The sequence below is a fragment of the Gouania willdenowi genome, chromosome 16, assembly GCF_900634775.1.
Source record: "Gouania willdenowi chromosome 16, fGouWil2.1, whole genome shotgun sequence".
Taxonomy (NCBI): Eukaryota; Metazoa; Chordata; class Actinopteri; order Blenniiformes; family Gobiesocidae; genus Gouania; species Gouania willdenowi.
Window position 1 is genome coordinate 4,090,609 of NC_041059.1, and position 18,201 is coordinate 4,108,809.

The following is an 18,201-nucleotide window of genomic DNA, read 5'->3' on the forward strand; positions in this document are numbered from 1 at the left end:
ACTGTGATGGAAACACAGCTAATCAGAGATTGTTCTTGGTGAATATCAAAACAAACATTTCAGCGGCAATTTCTACCTTTCACATCAAAGCAAATGACCATTGATTTCCTGATCACTGCTGGTCATTATGTTCTTAAAAGGTCTCCAGCACCTTTGAAGAGAGTGAGGATAATTTAAGACGTTCATTTCTTTATTTTTACAGAATTTACATTGATTTGGCAACTTTAGCGTATTTCTTTAATTTGATGCATAATTGAGTTTCCTGGTTTTGAGATTGCTACTGTATCAGTGACAGTTAAGGTTTCTCCTGAATGTCGTAGGTGACCGTAGTTGGTTAATGGAAAGCCTCTCGGCCAGCTAACCACTTTAAAATCTACAATGGATTCCCACTGGTGTCTGATGCAGTGGAGAGATAACTTCTAGTACTTTGTCAAACCTGCAGTTGCCGTTTAATCAGGGCCACAAATTGAACGGTGGTCGTCCACAGAATCAGGAAATCAATGTCGGTTGAAGATGCATTTGAGAGCTTCATTCAATTTGCAACCATATGTCATGTTGAATGCCACAAGTGAGCAGCAGTTTGTGTGAGCAGTGCCCCCAAAATGAGGCAACCATATTTTTCCGTAGTGTCCTTTTCCATTATTTTTAGTGCCCAAAAAACTTAAATTCTAATGTTTTTTAGAGGTCAGTAATGTTTCCCTCCAGCAAAGGCCAAGTGCCTCTTGGTTCAATGTGACTTTGGTTTTTTACTCATTTTATTTCATTGTCATGCATATTTCCCTTCCCCTTTTGTTCCCAAAATATTTAATAAAATGTCGTTCATTTGAAAAGCAAGTTCTTAATTCTCTGAAGGTCCCCTTCACTTGCTTTTAATTGCATGCAATACCCTGAAGGTAGAAGATCTATCAAACTGCCGATGCTTACAAGTGAGGGAATAAGGACATTATTGATTTTAGGATTGGTGATCATTGCAATTGAACCATTGTGCTCAGTGCGTTTCTGCAGACACAGAGGAGGAACACAACTTACAGTGCCAAAGAAATGCTGGCAGAACAGGAAGCAGGCAGGAAAGAGGCCGTCAAATGCAGTGATGGGCCGTAACGCCTTAGAAGTAACGCAATTAATAACACGTAAAGTAGGAGGTTATAATTAGATTACAGTTGTTTTCCGGCAAGAGGGCTGCATTACTATATGAAACCATTTGTTGGGTATTTTTCTTTTTTATTTTGCATTATAACCCAGTCTTTTTTTATTTTGCATTATAACCCAGTCTTTTTTATTTTACATTATAACCGTCTTTTTTTTTTTTTGTTTTTTTTGTTTTTTGTTATAACCCAGTAAAGTAACTGAATTATTTCCTTGGAGAACTAATCACTAATCACTAACTAATTGCTTTTTCCAAGTAACTTATTGACCAACGTTGGTCAAATGCTAAAACGAGGGAGTTTGTTCAGCTTAGTCTTGGTCATGTAAGATATAATGTTGTTTTTTACAGTAGTTCTAAAACGTTTCTGTAAAAGCAGTAAAAAGTCGTTTTTAGTTTAGTTGGAATCTAAAACACCACAAATTACAGGTCAACGAGGTTGATTTGCGGGTCGGGTCCTCCCACTCAAGTCACTGCTGAATTGCTCACTGTCGGAGAGAGTTTATTAAAAGGCCCCAGAGGGCCACTAATGATCTGCTCTCTATCAATGTGCAGCTAGCCAGGAAATATCCTGCACTTTAATTAATGATTCCAAAGCCAACAATCAATCCACGCGTATGTTATAAGGGTTAAATGTGTCCCCTGAAGATGTACCCCCCCATTCAGTGGGAGGACGTGCTAATTGTTAGCATTGCTGACGGTCCAGTTTGTTGCTTAAATGAGGTGTGTGTGTGTGTGTGTGTGTGTGTGTGTGTGTGTGTGTGTGTGTGTGTGTGTGTGTGTGTGTGTGTGTGTGTGTGTGTGTGTGTGTGTGTGTGTGTGTGTGTGTGTGTGTGTGTGTGTGTGTGTGTGTGTGTGTGTGTGTGTGTGTGTGTGTGTGTGTGTGTGTGTGTGTGTGTGTGTGCGCGCGTTATAGAAGTACTGTTTGTTAAAAAACTAATTTATACTAAGATGGAGCAGATGTATTGAATTTGTGAGCAACATTCAGTCCAATGTTTTATCATTAATCTAAAGTAAAATGAAAAATATTTTTTGAAAGATTTAATTAAAAAAAAAAACATTTGTTTTTAAATCACAATTTTAAAAAGATATTTTTTTAAATGATTGAAACATATTTTTTTAGAAATTATTTAAAAAGTATATTTAAAAATAATATTTTTTGAAAGATTTAATGAAAAATTTTAAATCATAGTTTTAAAAAGATGTAAAAAAAAACAATTCAAAACTTGTATTAAAAAAATATAATTTAAAACAATGTAATTTCAAAAAATATTTAGAAATACAATAAAACATATTTACAAATATCCATTTAAAAAATTAGAAAAGAATTGTGAAAAATAATTTCAAAAGGTAAAAAATATAACAAAAAAGCATATTTAAATAGATTTTCAATTGCAAATAAAGCCTATACTTACTGTATCTGAAATGGAAGTAATAATAAAACTGTAGCTTTTATGTTGTAAATTCCACCTGAAATAAAGTGATAGCTTGTCTTCAAGTCGGATAATAATAAAAATAGTTTGAGATGATTCACTGTCTTTCAGATTAAGATCATTCACGACAAAACATTCACTGTCCTTTCAAGGTGATAAAAATCTGCTACTTTAGGGCATTCATACTGTTTGTTTAATCCCATTTTAAAAGCAGGTTTATCAAATGCTCTACAATTAAATGATATACTGTATATATATATATATATATATATATAGGATACACTCACACACAGAGATGTGCATGTACATATTGTTAAATAAATAGTCCATTTTAGCTGGTAATGAATGCCCAGCGGGATGCTATAAATATTCATCTCATATCTGTATTTATCTTTGCATGTACTAGGCATGTTAGTTGTTGTACATCCTTAAAATAGAAATTCAGATGTTAATATTAATACTCACTTCATCCCCAACTCTACAACATGCTTTCAGAGCCTCATTTGTCTACAAGCAAATAAAGGGTTATTGTGTGCATTATAACATCTATAATGAAATGCAAATATCCAACTGGATGATGATGGTTTTACCAATAGTTTAATGAAAAGGTTTCCCAAGGTGTGAAAGTTTAAATACATTCTACGTTGTAGTGAATTAGCTGCAATAGGTGGACATAATAGAGAAGCACATTTCCTAAGGCAACAGGAATAACGAGCATATACTGTATATATATATATATATATATATATATATATATATATATATATATATATATATATATATATATAGTAGCAAAAACTACTACCACACAAACCCAAATATAGAACACTGAGCTTTGTTTTCAGACGTGTACGGCATACATTTGATTTATTCAACCACTGAAAGTAATAATAAGCTGTCTGCTCTGATCTAAAAAGCCTTGAGTTAAGAAGTTAAACGCTTGCTTTGCTGATAAAAAAAAATTAAATTTAATAAAAAATAATTGGAGAAATAAAGTGAAAGTCTCTGGGTGGTAGATCTGTTTTCCCTTCATTGTAATAACAATCAAATTCAATCATAAATAGCAACGTTCATTTATTAGTTTGTTTGATTTGTAGCAGGATTATCTCAAAAAGTACTTCATGGATTCTGATGTTTTTTTAAACCAAAAATAGACTTTACGCCAGTGGTTCCTAACCTTTTTTTTTTTGATTTTGATATCAAGAATTTCTGGGGACCCCAAAGTTTTATTAGATTAGTGACGAGTTGTTCCAGCTCAGATCAGTTCAAAAATTTAAAAAAAAAATTGCCGTCATTCATTATGTCACCACCAAGTTTCATCAGGATCAGATCCAGATTCCTTCGCAAAAATGGGAGTGCCCAAACATTTGGACTTACTGTATGTTATATATAGAAATAGATGAAAAAACAACAACTTAATAATTAATTCCCATCCACTCAATAGGGAGTTTGAACTTCTCCCCTCGGGTAGACGTTACAAAGTGCCAAGGGCAAATCGTAATATTTTTAAAAATTCCTTTATCCCTAAAGCAACTGAACACCATGTCCCGTTGATGTGTTGTATACGGCCACTGCTGTCCTGCTTCTTGCCCTGAAGATGTCTGTGTGTAAGTGTTGTTGCTGCTGCTGTTGTTGTTGTTATGCGGTTCTGCTTGTTGTTTTTATGAGACCAAAGATAAATCTCCACACTGTGGACAATAAATGAATTAACTAACTAACTTAATCTTGATTAATGTAAATTAACTGCATAACACGTAATGTAAACTTTCTGGCACTAGCTGCTACGTGATTAGAATTGATGTACTAGCTGCTACATAATTAGCATTGAGATGTTAGCTGCTACATGTTTAGCATTGAGGTGTTAGCTGCTACATGTTTAGCATTGAGGTGTTAGCTGCTACATGTTTAGCATTGAGGTGTTAGCTGCTACATGTTAAACAGTGCGGTAGTAGCGAACACAACTGGGCTTATATTTTCCATCTGCGTTATTTTTTTTGTGCGTTATTTTTATGTAATAAATGAATTGATATTAACACGTCAAAGTCCCAACCTTTATTTATCTATATATATATATCCTTCCTTTCAGCCAAGTATAAACTCTTTGTCTTATCAGATTATTGTTTTACTACTTACAAATTAACTTTTGTTCACTTCTTCTCCAACGCTATAAAAAAAAAGTTAGCAAAATAATGAATATTGTGGGTTCAAAGCTTCTTCCTGGATGGATGGATGGATGGATGGATGGATGGATGGATGACAACGACAGGTGATCATTAGTGTTATAATAATAAATCAATCCACATCAGCAATGCTTTCCACAGATGAGATGATGACCCGCTCTCCCCAACGACACCATCCTGAGTCTGAGGAACATGTTCCTTGTTTTCTATTGGTTCTGAGGATTCCTCACATTTAACAAGCTCTTTATATCTGTCACACCTCCTGTGCCAAGCACAGATGCTCTGCTCTTTATCTCATCCTCTAGACGCCTTTCTCTGTCTCACAGGGCTGCTTTTGACTTCTAGTGCTTATTGTCGAGTTTCACCCAGACAACATCCTGACACCTCAGCACGGTTGAGCCTTCATGCACTGAAAAAATAAAAGCTTCTTTCTGTGTCATTTTTGCATGGAAGCAAATTGTACAGTTTATTTAACCCTCGGGGCACTTTTGAAAAAAAAATTACTTTCTGCACCAAAATGGTATCCTACATAAATCTGTCGTTAAAATGTAACGTCCTGTTTTTTCAACAAGAAAAACACAAACTATGCATTTTTTTCAAAAATGAGGTGCAAAATGGATTATTTGGTATGAAGTTATTACAGCCTTGACTAGGTCAATTGTTGATAGGAACACTGAACATTACTTTTAGAGCATTTAATAAAAAAAAACCAATGAAAAAAAAACCTACACTCTTTGAGCTTAAGTACCAAAACAGTAAATTTCATAAAAGTGTCTTCAAAATGTTATACAAATAATTTTCCGCACTTTTTTCACACCAGATCTTTTCAACAACTTCAGACCTAACCATAAAAATGAAGTTTTCATGACTTTTCTGTATTTTTCTTTCACATTTTTATGCCCTTTCTGTCATAAAAACATTGTTTTTTTTTTTTTTCCCATCAGGAAAAACACAAAATAAGGTGCAAAGTGGAATATGTGCTATGAAGTTATTACAGCCTAGACTAGGTCAATAATTGATAAGAACATTGATTTTGAGGCATTATTACTTTTAGAACTATGAGCATTTATTGAAAAAACTACTCTTTGAGCTTAGGTACCAAACGGTACCTTTCATTAAAGTGTCTTCAAAATGTCATATATACATATTTTTTCACATCAGATATTTTCAACAACTTCAAACCTAACCATAAATATATGGTTTTTCATTATATTTTTAAACTATTTTTTTTTTGCCCATTTTGTCATAAACATCTTTTTTTCCAATGATAAAAGCACAAATTATGAATTTTTCCCCCAAAAAATCAGGGGCATTTTGTATTTTGAAGGTAGAGGCTTAGCTTTATTAGATATTTATGGGAAAATCACTGTTGTATGTCAGGATATAACAGTATATCCAAAATATATGGTTATAATGGGAGTCAATTGGAACTCAGAGTGACGGTGCACTTTATATCTCCTGTTCTATACATCTTGCAATAACAGTGATTTTGAGTTATGAACATGATATTAAAAGAAAACTCCTGACCAAGGATTATACAATTTGTCTTTAAACTGAATGAGATATTGAGAATAAAAAAAAAATAACTGAATAAGCAGAATGTACACATTTGGTTCTCAAAAGTGCCCCGAGGGTTAAGTGTCCTTACAGTAAAATCGATACAAGACTATTTTATTTTCAACAATTAATTATTTGCCCAAAGGGCTGAGAAACAATGTGCTTTGTTTAGAAGGACATTTATCTCCATGTGACGTGCTGGGAACGGCTGGATGATGTCAGCGCTGCTTCACTGGTTTAGTACATTAAGCTGACTATAGCTGCTCCATGTTTGAATCAATATAATAAGGCTTCTGTCAGTGACTATAAGAGCCATAATCTTACATGAGGCAGCTTTTATTGTAATGTGCACAAACTCTAGAGGAACACCTTGTACCCGGGGAATTCAAAAGTGGCCATAAATGCTGCGGAAGTTGTTCCTTAATTGCTCTGATTTCAAATGGACTTAATGTGGCATAATGAGTTTTCTGATCAATACCCAGAACCTGTTGACATGTTACGCTACTGGGAATTTGCTCCAACAGTGTTTCTCAAATGGGGGCACGATGGTACTACAGGGTGTACATATAGAGAGCAAGAGAGGAACATTTACTAACAAAAGCGTTAAAAATTAGGTTTTATGTTTATTTTTAGTGAAAAATTACAATTGTACTAAATATTACCAGCATTAAAAACACAAAATAAGAGAAACATACTGAACAACAACAACAGAAATACACAAAGTGACACCAAAAGACACACACACTTTTTATTACCAGCAACACGCCAAACGACAAAAAGATGAGAGAAAAACACACAAGATCACTAAAAAATACACAAAAATAACAGACATGTATAAAACGACATAAGAAACAACCAAACGACACAAAAAACAAACATACTGAGATAAAATAATTTAAATAAGACCAACAACACACAAAAACAACAAAAACACACAAATGACTTAAACACAACATTTTGAGAGAAATGATCTTGATTAGAACGTGAACTCTGGTCTTACATCAGAAGGGAGATGACCGTAAATATAAACTATAGAAATACATCTATTCAGGAGCCACTAAATACTGTTTCATTCACGTATTTACAAAATTAGATACTTTAAAATGTGTTTTCATTCATTTCTTCCATCGTTATGATCTATTGCCTTGACACAATACCCTCAAACTTCTTTAAAACTGTTGTAAAGTCAATTGTCACTGATCTGTGTCAGATAATTAACTGCTCATTCCAATCAGGCACCGTACCAAAATCCCTGAAAGTAGCTGCTGTGAAACCGCTGTTAAAAAAGAGAACACTGGATGCCTCTATACTGGCTAACTATAGACCAATCAGAACCTTCCATTCATGGCCAAGATCATTGAGAAGGTGGTCTTCAACCAACTGAGTCAATTCTTAACATTCAACAAAATATTTGATAAATTTCAGTCAGGTTTTCGTTCTCATCACAGCACTGAAACTGCTCTTATCAAAGTGATCAATGACATAAGGTTGAACACTGATTCAGGAAAAGTATCTGTTCTCATTCTGTTGGATCTAAGTGCTGCATTTGACACTGTAGATCATACAATTTTGTTGCACAGATTGCAAACATGGGTTGGACTAAATGGAAAAGTAATGCAATGGTTTAAGTCATACTTGGAGGAGCGAAGCTATTTTGTAAGCATTGGAAACTTTGAATCTGACAGATTACCAATGTCCTGTGGGGTTCCTCAGGGATCTGTTCTTGGACCCCTTCTGTTTAACCTTTACATGCTTCCTTTAGGACAAATTTTACAGAACTGTAAGGTTGATTATCAGAGCTATGCAGATGACACACAACTATATCTATCACTGAACCCAGATGACCATGGTCCCATTGAGGTGTTGTGTGACTGTTTAGAAAAAGTAAACTGCTGGATGAGTGAAAACTTCCTTCAACTAAACCATGACAAGACGGAGGTGATTGTCTTTGGTAACAAGGAAAAGAGGACTGCTGTCAGCAAGTATCTTGAGTCTCGATCTTTAAAAGCTAAAGACCAAGTCAAAAACCTTGGTGTTCTGATTGACTCAGATCTTACATTCAGCAGTCAGATCAAATCTATCACAAAAACAGCCTTCTACCACCTAAAGAACATCTCCAGAGTGAAAGGTTTAATGGCTCAGAAAGATCAGGAGAAACTGGTCCATGCTTTTATCTCCAGCAGACTGGACTATTGTAATGGTCTTCTGACAGGAATCCCCCAAAAGAGCATCAAACAGCTACAGCTGGTTCAGAACGCTGCAGCTCGGGTCTTAACCAGAACAAAGAGGTCAGAGCACATTACTCCAGTTTTAAAGTCTTTACACTGGCTCCCAGTCAGCCTCAGAATAGACTTTAAAGTTCTGCTGCTGGTGTATAAATCTGTGAATGGGTTTGGTCCAGAATACATCAGTGACATGTTGGTCAGGTATGAACCCAGCAGGTCTCTCAGATCTATGGACACAGGTCAGATAGTGGAGCCCAGAGCTCACAGTAAACATGGTGATGCTGCTTTTAGTTGTTATGCTGCAAAGAAGTGGAACAAACTGCCAGCGGAGCTGAAGTCAGCATCCAATGTGAACATTTTTAAATCAAAGTTAAAGGCACTTTTTTTCTCTACTGCATATGATTGAGAGAGAGATTTTTTGTCATGTTGTTGATGTAATGATGATTTTACTGATGATTTTAATTGATTTTACTGATGATTTTAATTGTTCTTATTGATTTAAATGTTCTTATTGATTTTAAACAATTGAATGTTTTATCATGTAAAGCACATTGAGTTGCCTTGAGTATGAAATGCGCTATATAAATAAATTTGCCTTGCCTTGCCTATTATTGTTTTTTTTTTTTTTTGTTTTTTTTTACAGATTTCTGAGCAAAATGTAGCATAGTTGGACATAAGGGGGACTTGAACCCAAAAAGTTTGAGAACTGTGGTGCAGAAAAAAGCAATTTTTCATGTCTGATTCTTCACCATAAATATTTGATTGTTTTCTTTGTTCTCGTAATTGTTTATTATAGTTAACTCGCCCTGTGTCTCATCAAGCACTCTTCAGTTCAGGCATTCACCCATTGCCCGTACCTGTGTTGCTATGACAACAGCCTTTGCTTGATCAGCCCCCTGTTTATGAAGTGACACTTGAATGACCACTACATGCATCAGTGGAAAGCACCCAACTGAAAGAAAACACAATCTTTGTTCAGTTTTACCAATGCCATGTTCAGATGTGGTCAGAGAAAACACAGCATACAAACAGAGACCCCCACTGTACCTGAAAGTGGTTGAAAAACAGACGTGAGCAATGAAGAACAGTCATGTATTTGTGCCAAAGTATATAGTCATCTTAAAGATGTAAATCATTGTTTTAATCAGAAATAAAATGGGTTGAAAGTGATGAAAAATTGTGGAAAAGGTGGTGAAAAACCTCAGAAATTGGTTAAAAGTGGCAAATTAGAATAAACAGAAACAGACAGCTAAGGGGTAAAAAAAAAATTCAGAGTGTCAGTAATGGAACAATTAGTTTACACTGTCAAATAATGGGTGAATAATGGTTAAATTGGCAAAAATAAGCATGAAATATAGCAAGAGGTCAAAAGTGACAATAATATCCGATATATATAATATTCAACATATCCGACATTAGATGGAATGGGTTTATACGTGCCAAAAATGTCTTGAAAGTGGAAAAAACATGGCAAGAAAAAGGGATGAAAATAGGTGAAAATATGGCAAGTTTGGTGTAGTTGCAGAAAAAGGAAGAAAAAATAAGCAAAAACGGGCTCAAACTATTTGTTTCTTAAAGGCATCTGAATGGCAACCACCTCCCATCTCCTCCTTGGACGCAGAATTGTTGACGTTTATCGCATTTCAATCATGTAAATGTCGGATAAATGCAACCTGGGGTAATGTAATCTAAAAAGTAGAAACAATTAGTTAAAACTGGCAAATAATGGGAATGAAACATTGTGAATGTGGTTAAAATGGCAAAAATATGCATTAAATTTGGTGTTTCTTTCCTTTTCATTACAAATTTTATATTTTGATAGCGCTTCGAGATTACTTTTGTTGTAATTTGCTCTGCATTAATAAAGTTGAACTGAATTGAATTGAATGGAGAAGAGGGTAAAAATGACAATAATGGGTCAACATATGTGACATTAAGTGAGAAAAGTGGTGAAAAAGGGTTTATAAGTGCTGAAAATGTCTTGAAAATGGGGAAAAAATGTGCAGAACAGGTATTGAAATTTGATGAAGTGGCAGAAATCGGAGTAATGTAGCAAAAATGTATTAAAATAAGCAAAAACATGGCAAGAAAAAGTGATTAAAATATGGTAAGTTTGGTGTAGTTTTGGTGTAAAAAAGGGAGAAATAAGCAAAAATGGGCTCAAATTGTAAAAAGAAAATATGTTTCTTGAATGCATTCTTTGTCATCAATGAAAAGAGGTTCGACACTTGTGTATGCATATGGGCAGGAATCCTGAACCCTCCTTCTTATATGATACATTTTCACCCTCAGTATATATATATATACCAACAAATGATGAAAATGATCAACACACACCCCCCTCACTAAATTGGCCATATCTCAAAAAGTGTTTATCTGATCAAACTAAAATGTACAGTGTGCCTGTTGAATAATCATGGAAGAATTTGTAAAAAAAAAATCTGAATTTGCGTGGAATGTCTTGAAAATTAGTTGAGATGATATGGAATGACCCAATTTTGTTACTGACCCTAACCGTGGACACAGATGACCAGAGACCACCGCCAACTGTACAAAAAAATAATTTTGATGAATTTGAAACTGAATGCAAATTAAATAAAGCCATTCACCCCTCCTCCACATCTTTATTATTAATTCATTGTACTACTTCAGAGTGATAATATATCACCTCACACTTCAACTGAATAAATGACTAGTCTGTTATGATTTTCATAATATGCATAATTCAAGCAGAGTGGAGACATACACGTGTGTGTGCGCACACACACACACATGCACACATTACCCAGGGCATACACAAAAATGTGCGTCACATGAAACCCAACAAGCTATACAACCATATGCCATATAGTAGTCAAAAGTTACAAATTTCCCAAATTAATTAGAATAAATACAATTCTTAATATAATGTACATAATATACACATATTCTAAGTGCCATAAAACACAATGACTGTACAAAATGTTTATGAATTAATTTGTTGTATACGTTTTCAGTGAAATGGTCCCAAACTTTTCAGACTTTAGGTTGGTTCTTTATCTGTTGCACAATTCTTCTTCACAATGTAAATGGTGAAGTGACACTGCACCCAGCAGTTCATGTATGGTTCTGCAGCAAAAATTACGCCGAAAGTTCCCACTGGCTTGATTTTATCATGAATTTACAACATTAAACGACATATATTAAATGTATATACATTTAAATACATGCCTCCCCCGCATGAATATGAAACTCTGCCTACTGTATGTGTACAACTCATGTATTTGGTTGTGTTAACACAGATATTTCACTTCCCTTTCGTGGGCACACGATGGAAGGTGCAGATGCATGTGCTGCTGTGTGGTTGTATTGTTGCCTGTGGAGCTGAGATACAGTAATAGATTATGACAAGGCCTTTTCTCTACCTGCCCCAGGGTACTTAGTCATGTGGGGTTGAAGTCAAGCCAGCCCTCTCAGGACCTCTCCAATCTGAAACATATTCTGTCAACAACACCCCCACCCCACACCCCATGTTCATGTCATCTATCAATCTCTACCTCTACCTATTCACTAAGTCCAGGTTATGGCCTGGAGACGACAGTGACTGCTGATGCTTCTGGGGGTTCTCAGCTCCTCCCCCCTCTCCCTATCGAGCAGTAGATGGCCAATCACACGTGACAGTATGAGGGCCGCAGACCTTAGTAGGAGGCTGTTTGTGCCATAAACAGACTCTGACAGCCACACTGACTAACGGCGCACACCACTACACAAAGTGGAGCTATTTATATCAGCTTATACCCCCCAACAACCAGGTGACAGTGCACAGATGAAGCGAGCTGAAAACCAAAAGATCCCACATGGAAAAGGAACCGGTGAGATTGAGCAGCAGGGTTGGACTTAATTCCTTTTTTCAATTACAATTATGTCTTCAATTTTTTCATCTTCAGTTACAACTCAATTATGGTGAACGGCATTTTTTCCAATTACAATTAAAATTATTATTGTTCCCTTGTAAGTCCATTACAATTACATTCTCAAATACTAAAGTTCAAATTCAATTAATCACAATTACCAAGCCTTTAATAAATAACCCCATCAAAGTTGCTCTTGTGCTAGTTTTCTGTTAGCATCTCTTATGATAACGTGTCAGTTTTGACACATGTCTTAAATCAGCTGTAAAATACATAAAAATATGATCTATCATCTAATTTGTTTTACACCTCTTGGTTGCCTTGTTATACTTCCTCAACCATGAAAATATTGGTAATAATATTTTTGGAGTGGACGTCTGAGCATTTTTTCCTGTCAGTATACCCCTTGATTTCAATTTTTTGGCCGGGCTACCGGACTCAAAACGCCACTCATTTTGTCGTTGTTGTTGTTCTCCTTGTTGATGTGTAACGCCCAATTTTTATTTGGGGCCCAGGGGGTCACAAGGTATCCTTGCCTGCAAGATGGATTCTCCTGGTGTTCACAAACACCAGAATCCATCTTGTGCTGCTCCAGCCCTTACCTTTCGTGAGCGAACCAAACCGGTTCGAATCAATCATGAGGCAGTGTTGTGGTTTAGGGTGGGAAATCCGGGTCTGACAAAGGCAGAAGCTCCAAAGCAAAACTGGCCCATGCGCAGTTGCGGAGAGAGGAACTAGCTGGGCTACCGCTATTAGCATAGCTCCAAATCAAAACAGAAAGTTGTCAACGAAGGAGGATGAACGTGTTGAAACTGCTATAAACTCCGTTTTAGAAGAATTCAGCATTTCCTTTTTGAATGAGCAACAGCGAGAGGCACTTTGTGCATTTATGGACGGTAAAGACGTACAGTATGTTTTCACCAGCGGAGCCTTGTTGTTGTTGTAGAAGCGCCTCTGCCATGCAAATGGCTAAAACAAATCATGGTGGACAGGCGCTTTGCCCAATCAGCTTCAAGCATTCTGTTCATGTCCCTCTCTGGTACCAAATGGATTCTCCTGACACGGACCCAGATCCATGTGGAGAAATCGAGTTAGAAGGAGAGCTACACATCAAGTCCCAAGGAACTCCGAAAGACAAAAAAACAAAGTTGATTTCTCACTTATTTGCGAGTCAAGTATTATGATGGTTGGTGGTACCGAATCATTGGCACATACCAATATATAAATGGGGCCCATTACCCCGTACGTTTTCACGGGGAACCCATTTTTCAAATGTCTACTCCTCCGTTAGTTCTCGTTAGATCGGAATACAGTTTGGTTTGAAAACTCTATGAATGAATATAATGAGACACTCTGAGCCCTTTTTTGAATATTCCAGAAATTTCCAAATTTATGGGAACATAACATTTCAAAGGTAATTCAACGTAGATTACGGTTATGCTTCACACAATTTGATTAGGGGCCCGAGGGGTCCACCCCTTTTTTTTTTTTTTGGCAATTTCCATTAAAGTTGTTTTCTCATTTATTTGTAAGTCAAATATTGCGACAGTAGGTTCTACCGAATCATTGACACATACCAATATATGAATGGGGCCCATTACTCCGTATGTACCATGGGAGCGCCAGGGGGCCCAACTTTTCAAATGACTACTCTCCGTTAAAGCTCGTTGAATTGGGCTGTAAATTGCCATGAATATTCTATGAGTGGATGTCAAGAACCTCAGTGGAACCAAATCATTTGACTCAATTCTCGGGAACAAATTCGATGCAAATACGTTCAGCGAACCCGGCCGTAGTTCATCAGAACTTGTTTTTTAAATGGTAAAATCATTTTTTAGAGGACATTTTCTAATAATGTTAACTAGATATGTGTAAACAATAGAACTGTAACATGATTCCCTAGTTTGCATTTAAATAAATTGTAATTGACAGTTTTTATAACAGATTTTTTTTTTTATTATTGTTTTATTATTAATTACACAATTTCAATTATAATTGACTCCAACCCTGGTGATCAGCGCATACATGCTAACGCTGTCGTGTTGTCACCTTAGCATTTCCACGGCTCTGTCATTCAACCAAAGCAGATAAATATAGAATAAATATGCAGGCACCTTTCCAATAGTAATTCCACTAACGATGCCAAGCAGCCATTTATGAATGAACGTTCCTGCGAGTGAAGCATGTTGTATTAATGGCAGTGCGGCAGTTTAGCCAAACCTCAGCAAAAACTACCCCAAAGATGTCCTTCCGCACGTAGACATGACCTTTTGTCTGTGAGACACCCGAGAAATGTGCAAGTATAAAGTAAAACCAATGCATTGGAAACTGGTGGACAAAGCGGATGCCCTGTAGACTCATAAATTAATTGTGAGTAGTGACTGAAACAGTGAACAAGCAAACACTGAGGTCAGCGTGTGCTTGTCTGGATACAAGCCAACGTGTCCAATGAGCGGTGTTGTGTGAATCTACTCTAGCTTAGTGTTTTACAACTGACAGAAAGTATATCCCACTATGTTAAAGCTTATTTCCTATATTAAAGCACATATTGAGTGTTGTGTGATATATCATGTAGAATATCATGTCATTTTTGTAAATAGGCCTGTTTTAAAGTTAAACGGAAGTTTGGTCAGTAGCATAATAGCGGGTCTCTGAAATGTCGGAACGAGATGTGCCTGCATGAGTTTTCTGGATCAAATGAGCACATGTTGATATTCTACTTGGTCACTTTCTCACTTAAAATGTTTTCAGAACTTTCAAAGGTGGAGAATCAACAGAGATATCAGGATGTCCCAATCAATATCGATATCGGTCGGATATCGGTCCGAAAACAAATATCGGATTTTTTTACATCCAAAATAATCCATGTATCATGTCTGTGTCCAACACCAGCTAAAGCGAAAAAGACACATTTCTGATGCACAGTTGGAAACAGCGATCTTGTCATGCCGAACTGCTGTTAGCATAGCCATTAGCGTCGGATGAGAGTACACTTCTGGGTCACGTACTTTGGCAAATCGCTGATGGAGAAAACAAATAAAGGTGTTCGTTTTTCGTTTTCTGTACCAAAGCAAAAATGCTTGAATTTGAAAAACAAGGCGTTTTCCGTTTTTTTCATTTTGGTTTTGGAAACAAATATCAAATAATGAGTGTTTTTTTCTTGTTTTTCATATTTTTGTGACATAATGAAAAACGAATGAACGAATGATGCACGGATTCAAAATATCTGATTCATATTATTATGTAATAATTATTATTATTAACCTCATGTTAACTATTTTGGCTTTTTATAACCATTTAACACTAGCATGACCAGAGTGGTGTCATTTGACACCTATACCTATAAAGTCCAAGCTGGTGTCATTTGGCGGGTGTGAACAACTCAGCTTGTGACCATTGTTATGTTACTGAGGCCACTACTCCCCCCTCAGCTAGGGTGGGGGGGTGGCTAGGTAGGTTCCAGGACACAAAGACCTTTTGTAATCTCCTTTGTGTTTCCCATACAGCAGCTACATAGAGGTTGCAACTTATATTTCAACTTTTGCAACAGAAAGTAGTAAGTAATAATAGTGAGACGGCAACAGTTTGTTTGCATTCTTGGTGAAATTTATTTAATAGAGATTTTGTGAACAATTCTGGCACTGCCACACCTCCTTTATGCATTTGCCACATGCAAACTTGTCACAATACATACAACGCTTGGTGGCACGGTTTTTCCTGCAGCAACACTTCACCTGGCACAATGCCCTTTTCCCCACATCAGGTGTGGGTGGTTGTTGCTGAAGGTTTTGCTCATTCACCTCCTTGGCTGCCATATGAGACTGGGCAAACTCATTTGCAAGCTCCAGCAAGAAGTCCACCCTTCTCTCCTTGACCCCAGTGCATGCCTGATAAAGCACATGTGCGTTCAGCGCTGCAATGTCAATCATGTTGTAAAACACAGCGACTGGCCAACGCCGTGTTCCTGAACGCACAGTGTACTTTCGAACCATCTGGTCCATGACATGCACACCGCATTTCATGCTGTTGTAGTCGGTGACTGTGTTCGGCTTTTTTTTCCGAGTAGCCTCAGTCTCCACCACGCTGTGCACGCTACTGAGGAGGCAGACAGTCTTCTTTCGTTTGGGCACATAAACAGTCAGTGTGGCACCAGAGGTTGAAAACACTTGTGTGCTGAATTCCTCACGGGCCAAATTCTTTTTAGCTGAATCTGGAAGCTCCCGGCGAATCTTATTGACTGTGCCAAGGAGGGTGGTCTTCCGGCTGTGCAGTCGACGTGCTAGTGACAATGAAGTGAAAAAATTGTCGGTTGTAACAGTTCTTCCTTTGTCCATAAACGGTTCCATAAGCTTCATCACCACATTTTCAGACAATCTCTCCCCAGGTGGACGACTGGGGTCTTTGCCAAGATATGGGATGATTTTGCACACATACTTGGATTTAAGGTCACATGCCACCCAGAACTTGATACCAAACTTGTCCGGCTTCGTTGCAATGTATTGCAAGAAACAGCAGCGAGTCTTAGTTGGAAAAAGTTGCTCATCTATGGTGATGTGCCTGCCTGGGTTGTACGAAGTGATGCAGTTGGCAACAAAAGACCCCCAAACGTCAGAGATTGCAGCAAACCGGTCAGTCGCAACTCGTTCACCGCGTGTGTCCTTGTCGTCGAAGCGTAGATGCTGAATGATGTCCTTGAAACGGTTTCGAGCCATAATCCTGTTGATCAGGGGTGGTCCCAGATTTGCTGACCATGCGTCATGCAGCGATGGAAGGCGGACAATCCCCCGCAGAAGCAGGATGGCAATGAACGCCATTAGTTCAGGTATGGCCATGAACCAGTTCTCATGTTGTGTCTGGAGTGCATGCTGGACAGTCCACTCCTGAATGGTCCGAAGCATTTCCAGAGTTATGAAGCAGAAGAAACTCTGTAAGCGACTCGTCACCTTTCTTCTGGCCAAAGCAGTTGGCTCTCCATCTGTGACGTGACCTTCAATTGGGCTGTGATGGAGAGGCCTTCCGACCTGTTCTTCACGCCACACTGTGCCGTCTTTTGCCGTCTCTGTCAGCCACTCGTGTGTCTCCAGGCGACCTCTCTTTTCTGAAGGTGGCGAATCCTCCTCATCTATAGGGTGATCATATTTTTGAGATGTGATTAATGAAACATTAAAAACACAACTGCCATAATCAGCAAACAAAAAAAAGGATGTTTAGAAAATCTTACCGGAAGAAATTTCAGAGTCAGAACTCAGATGAAGGGATATTTCTTCTCCATCGGAGTCACAGGGGTTGGCGTCATTTAGGATCATCTCCAAAGCCTGCTGAGAGCTGTAAACTTTTGACATCCTTGCTTCTCAGTTGCCAGAGTCAGTGAAATATCTGCCCAGAGTTGGCTATTTATTCACCTTGAGGTGAATTGTGCTTTGTGGAAGGGTGGGCGCAGGTATCATCATCGTTCACACCTTCGCCCACCCTTCCACAAAGCACACACGATAAGCCTTTTCAAACTTTCACAATGGTTCAGTACTTCCGCATTGGGTCAAAGGTCAAGAGGGATAATGTCAGCATAACTGATGGTGTAAACAGAGATTGAGATTGTTTTTCCCTGTTGAAGCATTGATTCTTTGTGCATCTTGTGCACTTTCTTCAAATTTGTAAAATAATAGCTTAATAAAATAATTCATGGACCTGGTTAGTGAATGGTGGACCTCGTGAATTTACCTTTTTAAAGTGAGAACTCAAACAGTCCTTTTCACACTCGGAAATCTTGCTTTA

The 18,201-nt window shown here is 37.3% G+C and overlaps 1 protein-coding gene across 1 annotated transcript; it reads right to left on the reverse strand.

The window, feature by feature from the left end:
• Positions 1–988: 988 nt before the first annotated feature.
• On the reverse strand, positions 989–17,868 carry LOC114477815 (uncharacterized). The gene is made up of 3 exons (XM_028470435.1): positions 17,651–17,868; positions 17,078–17,551; positions 989–999 (listed from the first exon to the last, which is right to left on the reverse strand). The coding sequence occupies exons 1-3, from the start codon at positions 17,769–17,771 to the stop codon at positions 989–991; spliced, it is 606 nt and encodes a 201-aa protein (XP_028326236.1). The 5' UTR covers positions 17,772–17,868.
• Between the last annotated feature and the right edge of the window lie 333 nt (positions 17,869–18,201).